General features: G+C 39.2%; 1 protein-coding gene across 1 annotated transcript; it reads left to right on the top strand.

Moving 5' to 3' along the window:
* Window positions 1-886: 886 nt before the first annotated feature.
* On the top strand, window positions 887-21,528 carry htr3a (5-hydroxytryptamine (serotonin) receptor 3A; the record flags this gene model as incomplete). Its single annotated transcript, XM_080040883.1, has 9 exons — window positions 887-956; window positions 2,350-2,513; window positions 3,298-3,342; window positions 10,588-10,697; window positions 12,304-12,473; window positions 15,840-16,000; window positions 17,459-17,669; window positions 20,127-20,366; window positions 21,146-21,528. The coding sequence occupies 9 exons, from the start codon at window positions 887-889 to the stop codon at window positions 21,526-21,528; spliced, it is 1,554 nt and encodes a 517-aa protein (XP_079897009.1).
* Window positions 21,529-21,872: the final 344 nt, after the last annotated feature.

Genomic DNA, 21,872 nt, shown 5'->3' with positions numbered 1-21,872 from the left:
GTGGATTTGGTTACTCGACGTTATGCAACAGAGATGAAGGTAAATGTTTAGAAGTGTGTGTGTGTGTGTGTGTGTGTGAGAGAGTGTGTTTGAGTGTGTGTGTGTGTGTGTCTGTGTTCACTTCAAACTTTTTACTTTGTAGTGAAAATGAATGTTATCGCAAGATAGTTGGATTTATTGTTTTGAATAAACAGCCTAGGCTCTGTAAACGGGCTTGTTGCTATGTTGGGCCCATTTGTTTACTTACCAGTTTGCTGTGTATAAAAAAAACAGATTTTCTTTTCAGTGCACATACAGTACAGACAGGTAGCGGATTGTGAATAGATATTCACCTTCAAGAATGAAAAATGTAAATTTTTCTAATTGCAAAATTAATGTATTAATATAATTTTCATATTGTCCCATGTGCTTAAATGGCCGTTTTAGGTTTGATATGATTAAGGACTTTGTTGAAATTTTACTATCAGTAAGTGAGTTAACATTTTGCTACACTCTTCCCTAACAGTAACTGTTTAAAATCCGGTAAGACACTGTCCTGCTGTTGATGTATTACTTAATAAAATGACTCATACACACACACATACACACAACAAAGACACACCCGCACACACTCGTTTGATTTAATAAAACAATCAGTTAGACATGACACACAATACACTCACAACAGATCAAATTTCTTGAGTGAGCTGATTGACACTAACAAGGTTTGGATTGCGGAAAAGAGGGTGACGTGATGGATTATGGGGGATATGGACACACACACACTCACAGAGAAACACACACACACACACACCCTGCAAGCTGTAATTTAGTTTGGCTGTGCGAGACTCACACACACAGACAGTCTTTCTAGAGCAAGAGGAGTAAACACATCTATACCGGAGAAATGAAACTCTCTCCACCATGGACCGCGCTTATTGTTCTTCTGATTCAAGCAGCATCAAACGCCTGCACAGGTACAAGCTTCTGTTTTATACAACTTTTAAATGTGCAAATATTTTTACTGTAAATGTATCAAAGTCAAAGTTTTGTATTGTCAGTTCTGATATGCAAGACGGCTCTTTTTAGTGAGACGGATCATTTGGATCGGCTCACCAACAAGAGCCGGCTCTTTCGGCTCCCAAACGGCTCTCCATATAACAACATGTACTTTTTATAATTCAGACAAATGTAGCCCCGTTTTGACTTCACTAAAATTATTCAATACATCCTTTGTACTGAAGTATTCAAAGTACATTTTTTCTTTTCTAATAACAAGAAATTGCGTAGCTGATTGTTTTTATTGCATTTAAAGACCTTTTTAACTCTCTGAAACCACCAATTAAATGCATTGACTAGCTTGTAGACCTCTCTGATACACAAAGCCTACATAGAAACACCTATAAAAATGTAGGCAAACTTTATAATGAAAAAAAAAACGGCTCTCAGTTGGGAGCCGGCTCCATTCGTTCACTTAAAAGAGCCGGCTCTTTGAACCGGCTCGTTCGCGACCGACCCATCACTAATCAGAATCGAAATGGCGTTTCTCACTGGCCCACAGTGATAAGGAACGATAAAAAACAGAAAAAAATAGTAGAATAGAGTATAGAGTAGAACAAGAGATTCCATGTACCATCATCTTAGTTATTTTATTTATAAATAGACTTTTTTTTTGTAAAATGTATAGATATTATACTTTTTTTGTAATTGCTTTAAACCCGATTTACATCCAGGAAATCATTTTATCCCCCATGTTTTATTAAAACCAAAAAATGTATATTCAAATTAAGATTACACTGAAAAAAATGGTGTGCTCTATTACTGTATGTGAAATTATGTTACACTTACTCATATAACTACTTGTAAAAACATATATGCATGTTTTTAATAGCTTTTGAATAACATATGTTTTAAATGCACCTATACTGACAAGCCTTTTCATGCAGTGCCCCTAATTCATGGAATGCTCTGCAGAACAACAACAAAAAATACTACTCTTTCTACTTTTGGTTTATTTAAATCGATGATTTCTGAATTTTACACATCTGACTGTAACTGTTTTAGCTGAATTCATTGTTCATTTAGCATTTCATCTTATTTTATTCTTGCTCTTTTTTTGTATTTAATATATTTTATTTAAATTAACATAGATTGTTATCCTATTTTATTTCTGTTTTTTCTCTGCTCTTTATCTTATCCTTGTGATTGTGTTTATTGTGTATACTCGTTGTCACTGTAAATGAGGGAAACCTCAGTGTCTTTCGAGTCGAAAATAAAGGTAATTGATTGACTGATAGAATATAAGTGATAACCTCTGTATATCTGACTAATTCATACCCGTGTAAATGTAATATTATTTCTTATCTTCAGTGAAGAAACTCGGCAGTGGGACCGGACGTTTTGCCAACGCGACTCTAGTGCGTCTGTCTGAGTATCTGAGCGGCGGATACAAGAAGGGAGTGAGACCGGTGAAGGACTGGAGGACGTCCACTATAGTGGCCATAGACCTCATGGTTTACTCCATACTCAATGTGGTGAGTACTTAATGGTTTAAATGTTATGTGAAAATGCACTGTAAACCGCAGCATATTCCTTTTATAATAAAATAGTAGGCAAGTATACTAGTATATTTTCTCAATGTGGTGAGTATTTAATGCACACATAGGGGAGTCCTGATTATTCTGTACAGGGTACAGGGGGCTATTCGATTAATTGATAAAACATTTACATTGCGAATATTTGCAGAATTTATATATTTAATTGCGATAAACATATTTTTAAATCTCATGGTTAAAGTTCCTCACAACAGTTTTAAAGTCCATGTTAACAATGTAAAGCAATTCTTACCAGTGTACATGTATTGGGAATCAAATTAAATTAAAGGGTGCAGAGAAAAAGACGCGCAAGAAAAAACAAAACAAAACAAAAAACATTGTGCGCCGACTAAAATTAATTGTGATTAACGTATTAATGCTTACAGCCCTAATGTAAAGCTCTGGAAAAAATTAAGAGACCAGTCTGTATTTTTCTGAAATCTATATACATAACTTATTGAAAATCCTCTGAACGACAAAAAATGTATTTGAATTTGGTAGAAATGTTGTCAGTAGTTTATATTATAAAACCAAAATGTTCATTCTACTCAAACATATGCCTATAAATAGTAAAACGAGAGATACTGAACATTTGGAGTGGTCTCTTATTTTCTTTTCAGACACTGAACATTTGGAGTGGTCTCTGAATTTTTTCCAGAGCTGTATGGACAAAGACCTTAAATATATTCAACCATAATTAATATTTTTCCTTTTTGCACTACAGGATGAGAAGAACCAGGTGTTGACGACATACGTGTGGTACAGACAGGTAAGAGAAAGACTTATTCAAAAATCCCTCAAAAATCGTAACATAGTTTACTGCAATTTACGATAGAAATATTTGTAGATACGCCTGCTAATGCATTCTCAATGGAGAGGCGAGCGGACATAGAGAAGGCGCAGCATTCGGTCAGGCGGCACCATGGACATATAAAGAAATGGACACCGGATTGAAACATGGCGCCCATTCATTCCTATGAAGCTGCTCATTGGCGCAGGGAAGCCACAAGGAAGTGTCCATACTGCTTTCATGGGTTCTTATGGAGCATGCGCAGTGTCACCGTGACGTCGAAATATTCGCTCGTTAGCATTGTAGCATCGCATTGTTTACAGACCATGGAAGTATAAGTTACTAACCCCCCAATGATTCTCTATGTGTGATCTTCAAATGAGACTCCCGTGTTAGTAAAGTGATATAAGGGTTAACAAGTTCTAAACCAGGGGTGTCCAAACTACGGCCCGCGGGCCAACTGCGGCCCGCGGCCCGCTTTTTATTGGCCCGCGGCCGATTTTTTAAATATAATGTAATATGGCCCTTTGAAAAAAAAAACATTTTTTTTTTTTTTTTTTTTGCATTTCTTAGTTAACCCACTAGTGCAGGGGTGTCCAACACTGATTGATTGGCCCGTGGCACATTTTAAAAATATAATGTAATATGGCGCTTTTAATTTTTAAATAATTTAAATGCACTCATTATATTACTGAGAAATATGTCCCATAAAAGAAAAAGAGCTCATCCCAGAGGACCCTGAATAATATTTTATTTTAAATTAATATTATTATGGAAAATCTATGTGTCCTTCTCCAATAGCTTCTAATTCATCTGACAGTGTCTCCATTTTTTTTTTTCATACAAAATTCTTCAGATTTAGCCTCTTAATTTCCCTCTCAAAGTGCACCAGATTCATGCATTTCACTTTAAAAACTTAAAAAAATCTCCCGGGGGGGCATACCCCCAGACCCCCCTAGGAGGGTCGGGACCTCGGCTGGATACTATTTTCACCCTGCTGGACATTGGACGCAAAGGCAGAAAACACTGGGTGTATCATTGGCATATAAACAAGAGGGGAAATGTGTCTGTTTAATGTGCAAGGAAAGTGTTGCCGTGAAGAAGGATTACAATTTACGAAGACACTATGAAACTAAACATCAGAGCAGCTACATGTCCTGATAAATGTGTTATTTTTGCAAAGTGGCCCGGCCCTTCGTAGATTTTTCTGTATGTGGCCCTCAGTGAAAAAAGTTTGGACACCCCTGTTCTAAACAAAGATAATTTCCGCCATCTGGGCAACAGTGTAAGCTAATGTAAGCTAAAGGCTAAGCTAGTGTCGTAGCGCTGTTTGACAGCGTGTGCTGCTATGAGCAACGTTCTTAAATCAATCATCAACGTCATTCCTGTTAAGTAAAAAGAATAACCTACGACATGAAATGTTAACAGAAATGTTAAGCCTACTAGCAATGTTATAAATACGCAGCACTGAGGCCGGAGGCTGGGCCGAAACAACATTTGTTTCACTACGGCTCCTTTCAGCTGCCCACCCCCCTACCTGCTCAAAACGGCTAATACAACGAATAATAAAACGGCTATTAAACGCTTGAGGTGGCGTTTTGAAACGAGAAAACTTTCAGTGTATTAGTACATGGTCTAATGATAATTATGAGCCTTTGATTGCTATCTAGACATTTTTTGTGGAGACACATTTCTATTCCCCCGCTGTCCCGCGCTCTATTTGAGTGAGCGGCGATATCTCCTTCTGACACCGTTGTGATTTGGGGGACCCATCCAGCCCGCGCAAAATATAACGTAATACCTGGCTTGGCCACTGCTGTATACTGGGAGAAGGCACATTCCTGGGGGCCTGGGCGGCACGACAAGCGGGCGCACTCCCGTAGAATTGTCGCTGCCGTCCTCGCCGAATGCATTCCACGCTCGTAGGGGCCGTTGGAATATTTGAGAACTGTTTATCTTTTTGACGCAGCGGTTGAAAACACTCTGAATTACCTCAATCAACCACCTCTAAATGTATGCTGCACCTTATTAGTTGTGTATTTGTTTAATTTACTAATCCTACTAATGAATTATCCTGATTTTATTTTCTTTCTTTCTGTTTCTCCGTATTTGTATATAGCAAATGTTTCTATTGTATATATTTATTTTTATTGTAACATCAACCTGCCTAATGGACTACAGGGCTACAATCCGGCAGCTTAACGTGTACTGCTGTACATGTTCATTAATGTGCTGAAATAAATAAATAAACGTGAGCGGAATGTCACCTTCCGTCTGAAACAGCCAAAATACATCAAAGGCATTAAAGGCATCCGTTAACAGTAAACATTCTATGCCATACCGTTAACATAAAGTTAACCAGAAGGACTCATTCACTTCAGAACCGACAGGACCGGAGACAGCACATTGTTCCAGAGACGTCAAGTACTGGAAAACACTTTAATTTAATTGATATCAGCACTGGAAGAGAAGAAGAATTTAACCGAGACACCATGCCATGAGCTGGGCTCTGATGGTTGAACTGGAGATGGGACATCCAGAAGAGAATTGGAAAGAAATGTGCAACAAAAGGCCGCACTCCAAGAAGGGATTAGCAGCATCACTAATGAGGACCAGGTGCTTCTTCCCAACCAGCCAGAAATGTTCTGCAAGACCTCCATGCAAGAGGTAGGGCAGCCTGGGGACATCAAACAATATGCATATATATTGTGGATGTCCAAAATCTAGAAGAGAATGCCCACAAAACAGTAGAGCTCCCTTACGAGATCTTAACTCAGCGCCTGCAAAAAACTACTTGCAGAGTTCAAGAGGAACTCCAAATGAGGATGGTGGCAGAACAGGAGATCTTCAATGAAAGGTCTAAGCTCCAGGTGGTGTGGAGAAGGTCGAAGGAGGAGCACAAGTTGAGGCTCAAGCTTGAGACGGAGGTGCAGGGGCTCAGAATGGAAATAGCTAATATGAGCCTTTCAAACTCCATTGTGCCTCAGAATGTGGTGACTGCCTGACAGCCTTGAAACAGCAATGGCCTTAAGAAACGTCTACTACCAGCATCTAGAATTAACAAAGACAAATAAGGCTTTGGAGGAGAAGGTGGAAAAAATGAAGCTCAAAATGTGTGAGCTCAATAAAGTAAAAGCCACCGAGTCCCACATGACAAAAAACTGTTACTCAACATGCCTACAGAAGAAGTCCTAAAGCCTACCCAGGGGCCCAAGTAGCCACCAAAAATGACCCTGACCCCCTAACCTGACCCTCATCCCCTACCCATAACCCTCCCCACACACTGGGAGACCCCAAAAGAAGAGGCTGAAAAAACATCAAATGAGAAGGTCCAAGAGCCAACAAAGGAGGTTGGAGAGAAGCCTTCTCTTTGGAGGCGATTTAAGAAGTTATCACACCTAAACGCCGCCGCAAGTACAAGCAGCAGGCATAAAAATACACCGTAACAGCCTTATAACACACACAAGCTGTCCATATTCAGTCCACAGGGCAGCACGGAGGTTCAGTATTTAGTCCTGACACACAGAAGCAAACTGGTTAATGTTTCGGGACTTTGCATGTTTCACCGTGTCTGTTTTCTCCGTGTATCCGGTTTGCTCCCACGAAAAAAATAAAATAAAAAATTGGTCTTGACTTGTAAGAAAATGTAAATAAAATCTCTCAATATACGTATTTCTCAATAGTTTTATTTCTGTAAAGCATTAAGAGTTTTATTTATATTGTTTTTTTAGGGGTGTTACAAATACATATATTCGTACCGAACTGTACAGGCCTTACTGCACTGTACCGCTGTACGTTATTATGGCATAAATAGCGGCAAGATAACGTAAATATGCCAAACGTACACAGGCTTGTTTTGATTGTGGTGTGGAAATTTCACTTTTATTTGAGACGTATTTTATTTATTGGAGACCTTGGTTGTTTGCAGCAGAATAAATAGATCTAGATCTCACCAAGAACTCAGACACTTAAGAACCACGACCTGAGACAGAAAGCACTAACTGAAAATACTTTTCAACAAACAACCATTGACCGATTATATTATAATATATATTTATTTATATAAGTATATAAAAGCAATGGAAGATCACAAGAATTCAACAGAGGAATCAGGCCCATCAGGTGCCATGAGCTGGGCATTGATGGTTGAACTGGAGATGGGACCTCCAGAAGAAAACTGGAAGGAGCTTTGAAACATAGGCCTGTTCCAAGATGGCAGCAGTAGCTCCAAGACAATTGAGGACCAGGAGCTTCTTCCCACCACCTAGCCTGAAACCAAGACTCCCAGCCAAGAGGTGGGGCGGCCGGGGGAAATCCACCAACACATTGGGGACGTCCAGAAACATGGAGATGGTGTCTGCATGGAGCTCCCTTCAAAAACTTAGTAGCTGAAAATGAGGAGCTGGGGAGGACAAATCAGGCGTTGGTGGATGGGGTGAAAGCGATGAAGCTCGAAATGTGCGAGCTCAAAACAAAAGCCTCCGAGTGCCACCAGATTAAAAACTCTTCTGGAGGCATCGAAGTCGCTGCTCATGCTCCAGAGGAAGTTGAAGACCAAACAGAGAAGGTCCAGGAGCCTACAGAGGAGGTCCTAAAACCACCACAAGGAGAGGTGGAAGAGCCCACACAAGAGGCTGAAAATAAAGAGGATGAAAGGTCACCAATGGAAGCCAAGCAAGCACCTAAAGAGGCAGAGGAACCAGCACAAGAGGCCCACAGGCAAACAGAGGAGGTCCAGGAGCAAGAGGCCGAAAAGCAAGAGACCAATCCGGCAATGGGGGAGAAGGTGGAAGTGATGGAGATATCAATCACCTCCTCCGACCTGAAGGAAATCTCTTCTGAAAGCTCCTCACTGAGCCCATCCTCTGATGTTTCAGAGGAGGCCGAGGACTCACAACTGACTACCCAAGAGTCACCGAAAGAGGCCGAAAATCAAGAGGCCGAAAAAAACACCACAAGAGGTGTCTGGGCTGATCACAAAAGACTCCTAAAAGCTAACAGAAGAAGAGGTTACAAAACCATCTCAGGAGGCCAAGCAACCACCACAAAAGCCTCCAAGGGTTTTCCTATACCCAGAATGGGACAAGCCAGGAGCTCCACAGGCCAACAGAGGAGAGACTAGAGCCCAAACAAGTGGCCCATAAGACACAACCAAAGGAGGTCCTGGAACCAGAAAACAAACATATTTTAACCCCTTCCTCTAGCCACACTGGGACAACATCTCAGAAAAAGAGTCAAATTCACAAGCTCCAGGAACCCCTCAAAGAGCCTGAAGAACCAACACAGGACGACAGAAAGATAAGAAGCCTTCTCTTTGGAGGCGTTTTAAGAAATTTCTCACGCCTAAACACCGCCGCATGTACAAGAACTACGGCTTGAGAGACACTCACGTATATACCACGTATGTTTGTATATGGTCTCTCGAGTCATAGGTAATTTAATATTTTAATTTAAGTTGATGCGAAAGTATCGTTTTTCACTTCTAAATTGAAGGTAAGGGTCTATAACTATCACTTCGATTCTAGTGTCAAGTAACCAGACCAACATTTTTATTAGTGTAAAAAATGAAGAACTTCAAAAGTTCAAGATTTTGATTGTGGCCATTTTGGAATATTGACTTATTGACCCTTACCTTCAATTTAGAAGTGAAGTAACGAAACATTCACATCAACTTTAATGACTGAGTGTCCAGATGCCACGGTAACAGACAGCCTAATACACACAAGCTGTGTTAGTCCATAGGGCAGCACAGAGGTGTGATTGATTGATTGATTCAATTTATTTCAGACATACCAAAAACACAAAACAAAATGAAAAGCATGAAAATATAATAAACAAAAATTACATTTAAATTATTTCACAACAAAGAAAACAATTTACATATTAATATGACCTGCCTGTAGGAAGAAGTATGTACTGATTCAGTTCAGTTGTTTAGTATTTAGTCCTCCCACAAAAACGTAAATTGGTTTCAATGTGTCAGGACTTGCATCATGTTCCACCCTTTATATCTATGGTTCCACCGTGTCTGCGTGGGTATCCTACGTGTATCCCAGTTTCCTCCCACGAAAAAATTCAAAAAACTAAACAATTGGACTTGATTTACACTGACATTTCAATAAAATCTCTCACTATATATACAGTATTTCTCAATATTTTTATTTCTGTAAAGCATTAAGAGTTTTCCTTGTATATGTTTGTTCACTGTGTTATAGTTTGATATGATAAAACGTCCTTACAATTAAAGGTGCTACAAGGAACTTTTTTAATATTTCTGTCATTTTTCCTCTGAAATATTCAAAAATTACACGTAACAGCAAATGAGACCATCAGTTCAAATAATGCTATTTTTATATAGTTTCTCATGATAGTTCTTAATGCCTTTGTCATGGGTACGCTCACCCAGTAACAACAGCTAAATAATAATAAATTATTTTCAGGAGGTACAGTCAGGGATGGAGTTGTTTAACAAACACCGGGTATCTACAGGGGTTACTGTTTGATTGATTGAATACATGTATCAGACAAATCAAAAATGAAAGAGCACAAACAAAAAACCGATGTTCAAATTATTTCACAAATAAGAAAAATAAAAAGCATATCACATATATTCTATTGACATGCCTGAAAAGGAGTGGGAAGAAGTATAACACTTATGGATTTGATTATTTATTGGTCTCTTCTATGTAGATTTTAATGTAGTTGTTGAGTATGTGTATGTATTACGGTATGTCTTTACATTGGCAAGGCAAGGCAAGTTTATGTCTATAGCACAATTCCGATAGCCTGGTCCAACCAGACCATCGTACTTAATTTCATTTGTACAGAAGTGAAATGAAAATTGAGCGGAAGTAGGTAGGCAGGCGGGCGGAGCCAGGCTACAATTCGGACACAAGGCCACTCAACGTGACTTACATGGGCATAACATACATCAAGATTAGACATTAGAAATTGCATTCAAGAGATAGTAAAAACAAAGAAAATACATTTTGTTTCAAGATAAGACATTAAACATTTAGACAGCAATGTATAACGTCTCCAATGAAAATTACGTGATTGACAATATTGTTATTTAATATATTCTATATAGACTATTCAACTTAGTCACTCTTTTATTGCACTTATAACATGTTTTCTGTTCTCTTAAAATATATATCTGTATGTCATAATATTTACAAGGTGTTTAACTAATTTACTATATAAATATTTATTCCAATGTTTTAGTCGTGGACGGATGAATTCTTGGTGTGGAACCCGGAAGACTTTGATGAAGTCAAACAAGTTTCTCTACCGACGGCAAACGTTTGGGTGCCGGACATTCTCATCAACGAGTTGTAAGAATAACTGATAACATTCTCTATCTATCTGTCTGTCCGTCTGTCTGTATATTATTTACCTGTTTACAGAGCATGTGCACATTTGTAAGAATTACTGATAACTTTATATCTGCCATTTAAGCCTTGTTTCAAATGAGTGATACAGTTCGGTACCACAATTATTTGCTTTTCCACGGTCAAAAGTTAGGAAGGGTCCCAAAATAAGCGTACCGTACTTTTTTAAAATGTTTTAAGATAATTTTTTGGCTTTATCAAGCTTTATTTGACAGTACAGAGTTGAAATAGGAAGACAGAGAGAGAGGGGGGATGACCTGCAGTAAAGGTCCACCGGTCGGATTTGAACCCGTGACCACTCCAACGAAGGCAAGAGCAAACATGGTACATGATATATCCACTACGCCACCGGAGTGCCCGATACTGTACCTAGCTATTTTTAGTCACGCTTTTGTTGGGGTACGAAGCAGTCCCAACTGGTGGAGCTACACACTACAGTCCGTTGATTGGTTGAAAATAGTAATGTGCTAGAGAAAAACCAGTGTCTAATCATCTCGGAAAGAGTGAAGAGGGTTGGGTTTAGAATTTTTAAACTTTGTTTATTGTGTGGCATATTTCCTCTTCATGTAATTTATCGGTGGGCTGTGGCTGTGTCCTACTGCTACCATGACACGATAGTTTACATAGCTGCATTGAAGTCACTATTGTTACGTAAATGCCACAGTTATTGGCATTTACACGGTAAGGCCATGGTCGGTTAACATTCCGGAACCAAAAACGTACCGTGCCACACAGGACTGAACTGCTCAGTCAAAACGGTCCTACAGCTCCGGAAAAAAAATAAGAGACCAGTCTTGATTTTTCTTAAAGATCTCCTATTATACTACTTTGCTGGTCTTAATTTCTTGTTAAAAATCACATCACAAAAAACCATGTCGATTTTCAGGAAAGTCTTCCTCTCATTTGAGCGAGCACAGCAGTCTGCTCCACATGCGGCTTTGTGCTTCTCCGCCCCCTCCTGCAAACCCCACTCCGTTGTGATTGGTTACCTTCCTTCCGGAACACTTTCAGTAGCACACGGGGAGATTTGAGAGCAGGAAGGTGGGGGCATGGCCGGAGCTTGCCTGAGCAGCATTACCATACATGGAAACATCCACTTTCGTGATGACAAGAATATTCGGAAATTCTGAACCGATTTGAACACGTGATTTCTTGATTGGCTGCCCTAGTGTTTAGTGCTCTGCACAGCCACCCCAGACGGTCAGCAGGGAATACGTCTAAATGCATATACGTCATTATTTGATAAGCTAGTATGGTTAAACATGACTATAAATCATTATCATAGGTCCTCTTTAAATCTTCATCTCTACATTACTTATTGAAAATGCTCTTGATGACAAAAAATGTATTGGAATTAGGTAGAAAAGTTGTCAGTATTTTATAGTATAAAACCAAAATGTTCATTCTACTCAAACATATGCAACACATGCCTGTAAATAGTAAAACGAGATACGCTAAACATTTGGAGTGGTCTCTTAATTTTTTCCAGCGCTGTATATACCGTATTATGTCATTATTTCCTCAACACATTATTGTTGATTTTTTTCAGTGTGGATGTGGGGAAGTCTCCAGATATTCCTTACGTCTATGTGACACACGACGGATTGGTACGAAATTATAAACCCATTCAGGTTGTGACCGCCTGCACTCTCAACATCTACAACTTCCCTTTTGACGTCCAGAAATGTAGCCTCACCTTCCAGAGCTGGCTACACACAAGTAAGACAACCCTGCGTTAATCTATGCGTATTTACGATAAGGTTACCACAACTTAAATGTTATCATATACCGAATTTTTTAGTACCTTGATATGTTTTTGGAAAAGTTACAAAAGCAGGTCAAAGGTGAAAAGTTATTATACACACAAGTAAGACATTATTAATGTTTTAAAATGTTAAAGATTATTTTGGGCTGGTTTCACTTTATTACTTAGACATATTTGGAGAGACAGAGTTGAAATGGGGTAGAGAGGGGATGACATGCAGAAAAACTGACCCGGGCCGGATTTGAACCCGGGTTTTATACACATTTATTGAAAGTTCTGAAGAGTTTTGAAGAATATTTTGATAAAAGCTATACTAAAGTATATTGTACATTCCTATTATTTTATCCAGGATAATCGTGATAGGAAATTTTCATATAGTCCCATGCTTACCGTAATGGCCAGGCGGTCTTGAAGTGATTTGAAGGTTGAAAAAAGACAAGACATAACAATTATACATTAGGAAATGTTAATAAGAGGTAAACATTCAATGACAAACCAGTGACCACCCAATCATTATTATAATCAAATCTTGCACTTTATATAGTTGAATGGCAGCCGGACTCGTACACAAGAATTTCACTATGCATTGCCCTGTTCAATTGTGTATGTGACAAATAATCAAACAAACAAACAAACAGACTGACTGACTGACACAGACAGCATTTGTATGACTTACTCTTCAAATGTAGAGTCCTCAACATCTGTTGTGCTCTAAAGAAATGTGGAATCGTCTGGGCCCATGACGGTTGCATCTTCAAGCTCCAAAAAGGATGGTGCATCTGAAGAGTCTAAACGTAGTCGCTTATAGTAATAATGATGATAATATATTTAATTTATATAGCGCTTTTACAACAGTAAACAAACAAAAGGAAAATGTAAAGTTGATAGGTCTTGGGTTGGTGGGTGATCTAGGGGTAGGCAGAGGAGAAGAGATTTAATTCCGTTTCGAACAAAACATAAGAAAAGCAAGTTTTGACACATCATACAAATAAGACAAAACAACAATAATTATTAAGTGTCATAAACAATATTTATAAAATAAATGTAGTGTCTATGTCCGAAAAGGAGTGAGAGAAAGCTGAAGTTTATGTATTTCCACCCCTTATTAAACTGATGGGTCTTGAGGTGGGATTGGAAGATGGCGTGAGGGTGGGGGGTAATAACAACCTTTTTTCTGGGGTGTTAAAGTGTGGCTTGGGCTTGACAGTACCAGTGCCCACAGCAATGGAAGAAAGTTGAGACCTTCACTTGACATGCTACACAAATTAATAAATAATTGATTAATGAATTAATAGGCATAAAACATTTAATAAGCTAAAAAAAAAAAAAAGTAATATGTAGAGAGCACCAAAGGCAGTTACTGATATATCGATAGCCTCATAGCATAATTTTCTAAAACATATTTACGCTACATCTACTTTACCCTACTCTATAACCCTTAAAACATGACTTAGGCAATTATGCTATTAGGCTTACGAAAAGTAGATGTAGAGTAGAGTAGATGTAGAGTAAAAGTAGCCTGGTCCAACCAGACCATCGTACTTCATTTCATTTGTACAGAAGGGAAAATGAAATTTGGGCGGGCTGAGCCAGGCTAGAGTAAAAGTAGAGTAGAGTAAATATGATTTAGGCAAATATGCTATGAGACTAACGATTTGTAACTACGAAAGCATGAGTAGCTTCATACCTCGGCTCCTTGTCTTCAACAGAGTTCTCATTGATAGTTGTGTGCCCACAGACGGGCTTCGCAGGGTCACATCAGTTTGGCATCCTATCTCCCGGGTAGAGATGAGAGGTTCAAGTCCATGCTCATCCTCAGATTCACACTGGCAGCCATCACAGCCATACGATAAACACATCTTTTTCTTCTTATATGCCTCCGTTTGGAAGAAATCAGTTGTGAAAAAATGAACATAGCCCAAGAAATATCCACAACATTTGCTGAAGACGGCATAGTTGATGTATTTGAACACTTTGAATACGTTAATAGCGATTTAAAACAGTTGAATCGCCGGTATAAACAGGTCACGCTGCTTACGTAGTTCCATGCGTGACGTAGTAAAGCAACCGGAAATTATTGATGACGTATCGAGGTCGGAGTGGTGTCCCATTATGTAGGGGTAGATTGTCAACCCCTACCCCTTGTAACTCCGTTTCATGGGGTAGGGTCAAGGCGGAGGGGTGAAAATGAGAAATGGGATTGGCCCTTACACTCACTCTGGCCCGGGATCAGCAGCCACATTTATTTCATTTTATTTAACCTTTATTTATACTCGATGTTTCATTGAGGGGTGACCCTCATTTACAATGATGTCGAGAAACAAATGTTGAGAAACAAAAACAACAATACAAACACAATAAACAATACAAATACACAAGAAGCTGGTAAAGAGAAACATTTGAGACAGAGGTTTAGAGTGACTAGAAATATAATTAAATTGGTAAAAGTACAACATAGCCTAATTAAAACAGATACAGCCAGAGTTTGGTAGATTCAAGATAGTATGTTTAAATTGGATAAAGGATATCACGGTATTAATTTTAATTTGTTGCTGTAAACTGTTCCAGGAATCTCAGTTCATATTATCTAGGTTGCTAGTATGACTTGCTAAAAAATACATCAGAACTAGCCAGAAACACCGACAAAGCTATTTCAATGCGACACACTGGACATTATCTTAGTCAATAACATAAGGAGAATTATCTGTCCGAATAAATACCCTTTTGTTTGAATACAGGGGAGTGACATACAGGGTAAGAAAACTAACGTTAGCATAGCTACAAAAACACCGTGGCCGGCAACCTCTTACCTACGACCGAATCACAACAGCGCTGATATAGAGCGACAACATTGCTCCCTCTCATGTGATATTGCTTAGTTGTCATATAGTCCCATGCTTAATGGCCTGGCAGCTCTAGTTTATTTTAACTCCTTTGCACTACTTAGTATTTAGAATTTATCTTGTGTAAATATTGTTTATATTTATCTTGTTTATCTTTTTTAACTTGTTCTGTTTTCTTATTTTATTTTTATATAGGCCAACTGTAAAGCCCTTTGTGTTACCTTAACTGTGTATGAAAAGCGCTATATAAATAAAGTTTGATTTGATTTTTTTTTTTTTTCGTTCTAACTGCACTGTGGGCCAGAGATAAACGCCATTTCGATTCCGATGTATTTCTTGCATATATCAGAACTGACAATAAAAGACTTGACTTTGACTAATCTAAAATTTCACAGGTTAAACGTTTTTATTTTATACATTTTTCAACATGATCAATTTTTTTGAAAGTAAACCTGACCTTGTGTGTTTGATGTGCAGTTGACGATATCAACATAACGCTGATGCGCAGCCCGGAGGAGCTGAGGGAAGATAAGAGCGTGTTCATGAACCAGGGCGAGTGGGAACTGCTCCACATTCTGTCCAACTACAAGATTTTCAGCGTGGACAACGACGACTACTACGCTGAGATGAAGTTCCATGTAAGGAGATTTTTTTTTAAAATTACCATTCGTTCCCATTCGGCCCAGAAGCAGATATCCCCGTTCACTCCAATACAACCAGGAAACAGTTGTGTCTCCACAAACATTTTCTGGATATCAATCATAAGCTCATACTTATCGATACACCATGTACTAATCAAATTTAAGTTTTCTCTTTTCAAAACGCCACCTTAAGCATTTAATAGCCGTTTTATTTTCAGTTTTAACCGTTAGCCCAAGAAGGGGTGGGGCCTACGACTGCTAGCTTACAGTGCTAGATAAAATGTGCACTGCGCATCGTGCGCTGGGGCGGGGCTGGCTCCATTTCGTTATACATCAGGTCGGCAATACGTCATCTGGACGGAACTCTCGTGACCACGCCCCCTTTGGGGGGAAAACAATACACAGCGCTCCATTCACTTTGTATTGAATGACACCCGTATTCGGCAAACAAACTTAATAAAAACGTAATACGACATGCCTTTCACAAATACACGTTACTTTCTTTAAAGCCACGGCTCTTGTCTGTCTATACGGGCTGTTTTGGTGAAAAAGTATTGAGTAATTTTCAATATCGAGACAAAACTCTTAACTAATGTATGCTGAATGCTAGGCTAATGTTAGCCTTCTGCTGTAGGCTAACCATAGGCTAACCCTCACGGACGGGAAAAAACACCTCAATATTGAAAATTACTCAATCATTTTTCACAAAAACAGCTCGTATGGACAGACAAGAGTCGTGGCTTTAAAGAAAGTAACGTTTTCTTGTTAAATGGATGTTCGATTACGTTTTAATTAAGTTTGTTTGCAGAAGACAGGTCTTTTCAATACAAAGTGAATGGAACGGTTTTCAACGGTTTCCCCCACGATGGGTCCGACCCGGTCCGACCGGACAAAAACACCTCAATATTGAAAACTACTCAATTATTTTTCACAAAAACAGCTCATATAGACAAACAAGAGTCGTGGCTTTCAAGAAAGTAACGTTTTTTTCTTAAACGGATGTTTGATTAAATTTTAATTAAGTTTGTTTGCAGAAGACAGGTCTCCTTCAATACAAAGTGGATGGAGCGCTGTTCAATGTTTTCCCCCCAAAGGGGGCGTGGCCTGATTGCCGACCTGATGTATAGGTCCATGGTTGTAACCCCTTTACCTCCTGATGTTATGCTATGCTATGCTAAGCTAACTATATTGACCTTTATACTATCCCCCCTATCTAAAGGTGGTGATCCGTCGGCGGCCATTATTCTACACAGTGAACCTTCTTCTTCCCAGTATCTTTAATATTTTTGATTTAAAGGGGAAATTCAGAATATTTAGAATTCAATTTAGAATATAGCTATATAAATTATTATTACATTTAGAAAATTTATTAAATTTAGAACATTTATTACATTTAGAATATTTTTTTTATAATCCTGCCTTGTTTGACTTTAACTTATTTCTCCCTTTCTAAAGGTGGTGATCCGTCGGCGGCCATTGTTCTACACGGTGAACCTTCTCCTGCCCAGTATCTTCCTGATGGTGATGGACATTGTGGGCTTCTACCTTCCTCCGGACAGCGGAGAGCGAGTCTCATTTAAGATCACGCTGCTGCTAGGATACTCCGTGTTCCTCATCATAGTGTCCGATACGCTGCCCGCAACCGCCATAGGAACACCCCTCATAGGTAGGGCTGGGTCAATACCAATACACTTATTTTATTAATTTTTAATTTTATTAATTTTATTTTTTTTTTATTCATTTTTCACATTCATAGGTAGGACTGGGTGACGTTATTTTTTTTTCAATATCAATACAAATTTATTTTATTTTATTGATCTATTATAGTGTATTATGTAATATTAACATTTTATTTTAATTTGTTTTTAAATTTGAATTATTATTTTGTTGTAACAGGACAGGTCACAAGGTAAAAGCTGCTACTACAACTGCTAATAGGGATGCTAACGGAACACGAGCAGAGAGGTGTGTATCTCCTGCTCTGACCGCAGGTGGGAGGGACTGCTGTGCGAGGACCGGGCCACCTGTCAGTGCTCTGGGACGGGGGAGGGGCCAGGGAGGCTCCCGCTGCTCGTTGAGAAGAGTTAAAAGTGATACGAAAAAGTCACCAATAACACCAGTAAAAAAAAAAGTCACCAGGTGGGCTGAAAAGTCGACAAAATCGCTAAATTGGCAACACTGGTTCAGTCTGCGAAGCTCCTCGGGAATAGGATCTAACCCCATATTATTTGCTACACTCTCTTGAGGAACAGTTCCTTTCCGGATTTTACCGTCGCAATTATGGCAAATCCACAGTTTGCCCGCAATTGAGTGCTTTAATGTGCAGTGTTTATCGCATGTATCATCACATTCGTGGAGGTATTTAGAAGTGATGCATTTCTCTGAGCTCTTATCTGAAAATTAGGTTTTTGGACACTGAATAACTTGATTTTCAAACAATAATCTATGACAGACACAACAAACGTATTCTGGCCCATGTTTGACCTTTTCTTGGAACTGCTCGATAACAAAGTCTATGTTTTGCTTTTGTAATGTCATTTCAGATCGTTAGGTAGGGCTGGGTCAATATCAATACACATTTAGTTTATTTTTTTTTTCACATTCATTTTAAATATTAAATTATAATTTTGTAGTAACAGGACAGGTGGTTGGTTGAGGATCGGACTCAACTTTTGCTTTAAAAGCGAAGAAGACACATTCTCTTCAGCAGAGATGGAGTTGCACTTGCAAAAATGTCTTGACACTCTCTTGATTGTCTGTATCACTCTCACATACTGTACATATGGGCTCACTTTGTTAAAGGCCATTGGACTGGGAGAACAGGCACACTCAATTCAATTCAAAAAGCTTTATTGGCATTGTGGTACAAACAGTGTTGCCAAAGCATTACAATATTACCAATATTACTAACAGAGAACATCCGGAGCAGTATGTCACTGTTGCTCTGATGTCGATCGGTTAATCGCTCTCTTCATCTCCTCCTCAGAAACAGTCACATCGTCTTCTTGTTGGGATGGGGTGGCGGGCTTGGAGAGGAGAGGGGAATAAAGACCATCTCATCAACCTCATCTCGTATCCCCCCTTCATTATTATTTTTTTTCTTTACTGGTGGCATTGAAACAAACAGTAGCATGCTGTCCTGACGCCTGATTCAAATAACCAATAAAGAGTCAAACAAATTCTACACTTCTGTCCATCCTGCCCTGTTTTCCTCCGTCCCATCCTTGCTTTCTCATGAGTCCTAGTTAGAAGAGTAACACACAGAAGTGTCACTGAGACGGCTTGATGGTCTAGAAGGGAAATCCAGAAGTTCCATATGAGATAGTGTGGGGACTTCCATATTATCTGGGATTGTTTCCAGCCACTCCAGTTCCTCCACAGAGTCTATGAGCACAATTAAAGTGTGAAGAAAGATAACAACAAATAAACAAGCAGCCTTTAGACTTTCTTACCTTCATAGTGGACTTTGTCTAGAAGCCTGACGATGCGGCACTCAGCAGGGGTAAGGAAAAGAGCAGGGGATGAGCCGCCACCGGTTTTTTAATGTTCTTTAGCCTGGAAAGCTGCTTCCCTCTTAACATCGCTGGTCATTGTTGATATTTTTTTTTATATAGTTTTAACGCTCCGCCGGATCCCCGAAACCGTGGCGACAGAGTCTGCTATCTTTGCTCAGTCAACGTTTTTTTTTTTCGGCGCTCAGAGTTGGTGACAATTTCCCGAACAAAATGTTCTTCGCCTTTTCCACCGACAGGACCAACACCTCCAGCTCGTCCCGTTTGAAATTTAATGCTCTCCTACTATTTTCCTTTTTTTTTTTTAAAGATGAGTCAGACGAGCCTCAAAACTTGAAAATGTAGTGAAGACAGTTTTACTATAACTTTTTAGTTTTTCTAAGTTTTCCATTTTAACAGTGTTACGGCTGATCTAACATTCTACTTAGGTGTGTACTCTGTGGTGTGTATGGCAACATTGAACTGTTTTAAAGCTGTCAGAAAAACTTAATGAACAAAAAAAAAAAAAAAGAAGAAAACTCAGAAATCTATCTATCTACAAAATCTAGTGTAATTTTAAATTTTTCTAAATAATTTATCCAATCTTGTCTCATTTCTTCCCCTCTCCCTAGGTGTGTACTTCGTGGTGTGCATGGCCCTGCTGGTAATCAGCCTGACAGAGACGGTGCTGATCGTGCGTCTGGTGCATCAACAGGACCTGCAGCCGCCTGTCCCTCACTGGCTGAAGTACCTCGTGTTGGAACGAGCTCCGGTTCTATTCTGCATCCACCAGAAACACAAACTCTGCTCCAGACTCTCCTCTCAAGCTTCGGACATAGAACATTACAAGGACACAAACAACTACGGCACCGGTAAGGCAATGGCATTTTAAAGGGATAAGTTAATGCTTTGTTTTTTTTTGTCTCTCTTTCCGAGATAATACACCAATGGGCAAGGCCAACCAATGATGTTTAATAAGGAGCTGATAATGTAGCAGTTACGTAGGTGTAAACAGCTTGGACAAGTTTTACTAGTGTGATATTAAGACACACAAACAACTAAGGCACGGGTAAGGCAATGTTATACAGATTACTCATATCCATTACTTAAAGGTGCTCCGAGGAACTTTTTAGCCTTTGGTAATTCTTGCACCCCCTTTGGACAACAGCGGTAGGGTTTTTACTAGGCCAGCTGTTTTTCCTGGGTGAGCAAACCCATGACAAAGGCATCAAGAAAAACTATATACAAATAGCATTCTTTGCACTGATGGTCTCGTTTGCTTTTACATGTCATTTATGAAAATCAGGGGAAAAATTAAACTGTTTCAGAAATATTTAAAAGTTCCTCGTAGCTACTTTAAGAAAAAGTACACATACCAGAAAAAGTACAAATACCAACAAAAAACCTGCATTGAAAATGTAAACGTATTTAGTATTTTAGTAAACACTAAAATAGTAATAAAAAAAGGAGGCTTTTGTAGAGCATGGTGCTGCCAGGGTTTAAATAAAACCCATTCAAAGGTAAAAAAAAAAAAAAGCCTTATCTTTATCCCCATCCTTTCCTTTAGCCAAGTGCACCATCCACCGATTTAAAAACCCTTTCCAAACTCAAATACTAAATCCTATCTTTGTCTCATCCTTTCCTTTCTCAGCCCAGTGCACCATCCACCACACCTGTGACATCGGCCGCAGACTGTCCCACCACGAGCGGGACGTGGGTCTCCTCGGTTTGGGCCTGCACCCTTCCAGGGACCCCCTCACTCCCCTGGGTCTTCACCCCGTCCGAGAGGCTCCGTCCCTGGGCTTACCTCCCTCCCGAGAGCCCCCTACACCTCCAGTAATGGACAATATCCTCCATGAAGTCACCGCAATTCGACATTTCTTGGAGAAAAGGGACCGTTGTAGGGAGATAGCTAAAGAATGGCTACAAGTAGGCTATGTGCTAGACGTGCTACTTTTCAGGGTTTATTTGGTCGCGGTGGTGGCGTATAGCATTACGCTAGGGACACTGTGGTCCGTGTGGCAAGTCGCTTGAAATCGGATGAATGAATTGTTATTGGCATATTTTAAATGTAATGTTAAATCATACAGTGAGTAAGAAGAACTTAAAAGCTTATGGAAAAGTTGGTCTAAAAATAGTACAAATATTGATATCAAAGTTAATGATATCAGTATAAACACGAGCTGATTAGGTTGAGTATTTGATTAAAAATGGCCAGAGTTATTGGCTTTATGTCCAGGGTGGCAAAGTCGATTCAAGTAGGTAACTGCATTGAAATGAATGGTACAGGAAAAGCTTTCCTTTAGTCAGGGTTTATCAATAGGCCTCCATGGCAACAGTCATTGTTTATATAGAACATTCGGGTAGAGAACTGTCGT

Source organism: Ammodytes marinus (genome assembly GCF_949987685.1).
Source record: "Ammodytes marinus genome assembly, chromosome: 14".
In the NCBI taxonomy this organism is placed as follows: Eukaryota; Metazoa; Chordata; class Actinopteri; order Uranoscopiformes; family Ammodytidae; genus Ammodytes; species Ammodytes marinus.
This window is presented reverse-complemented; position numbering and strand designations above follow the sequence as displayed.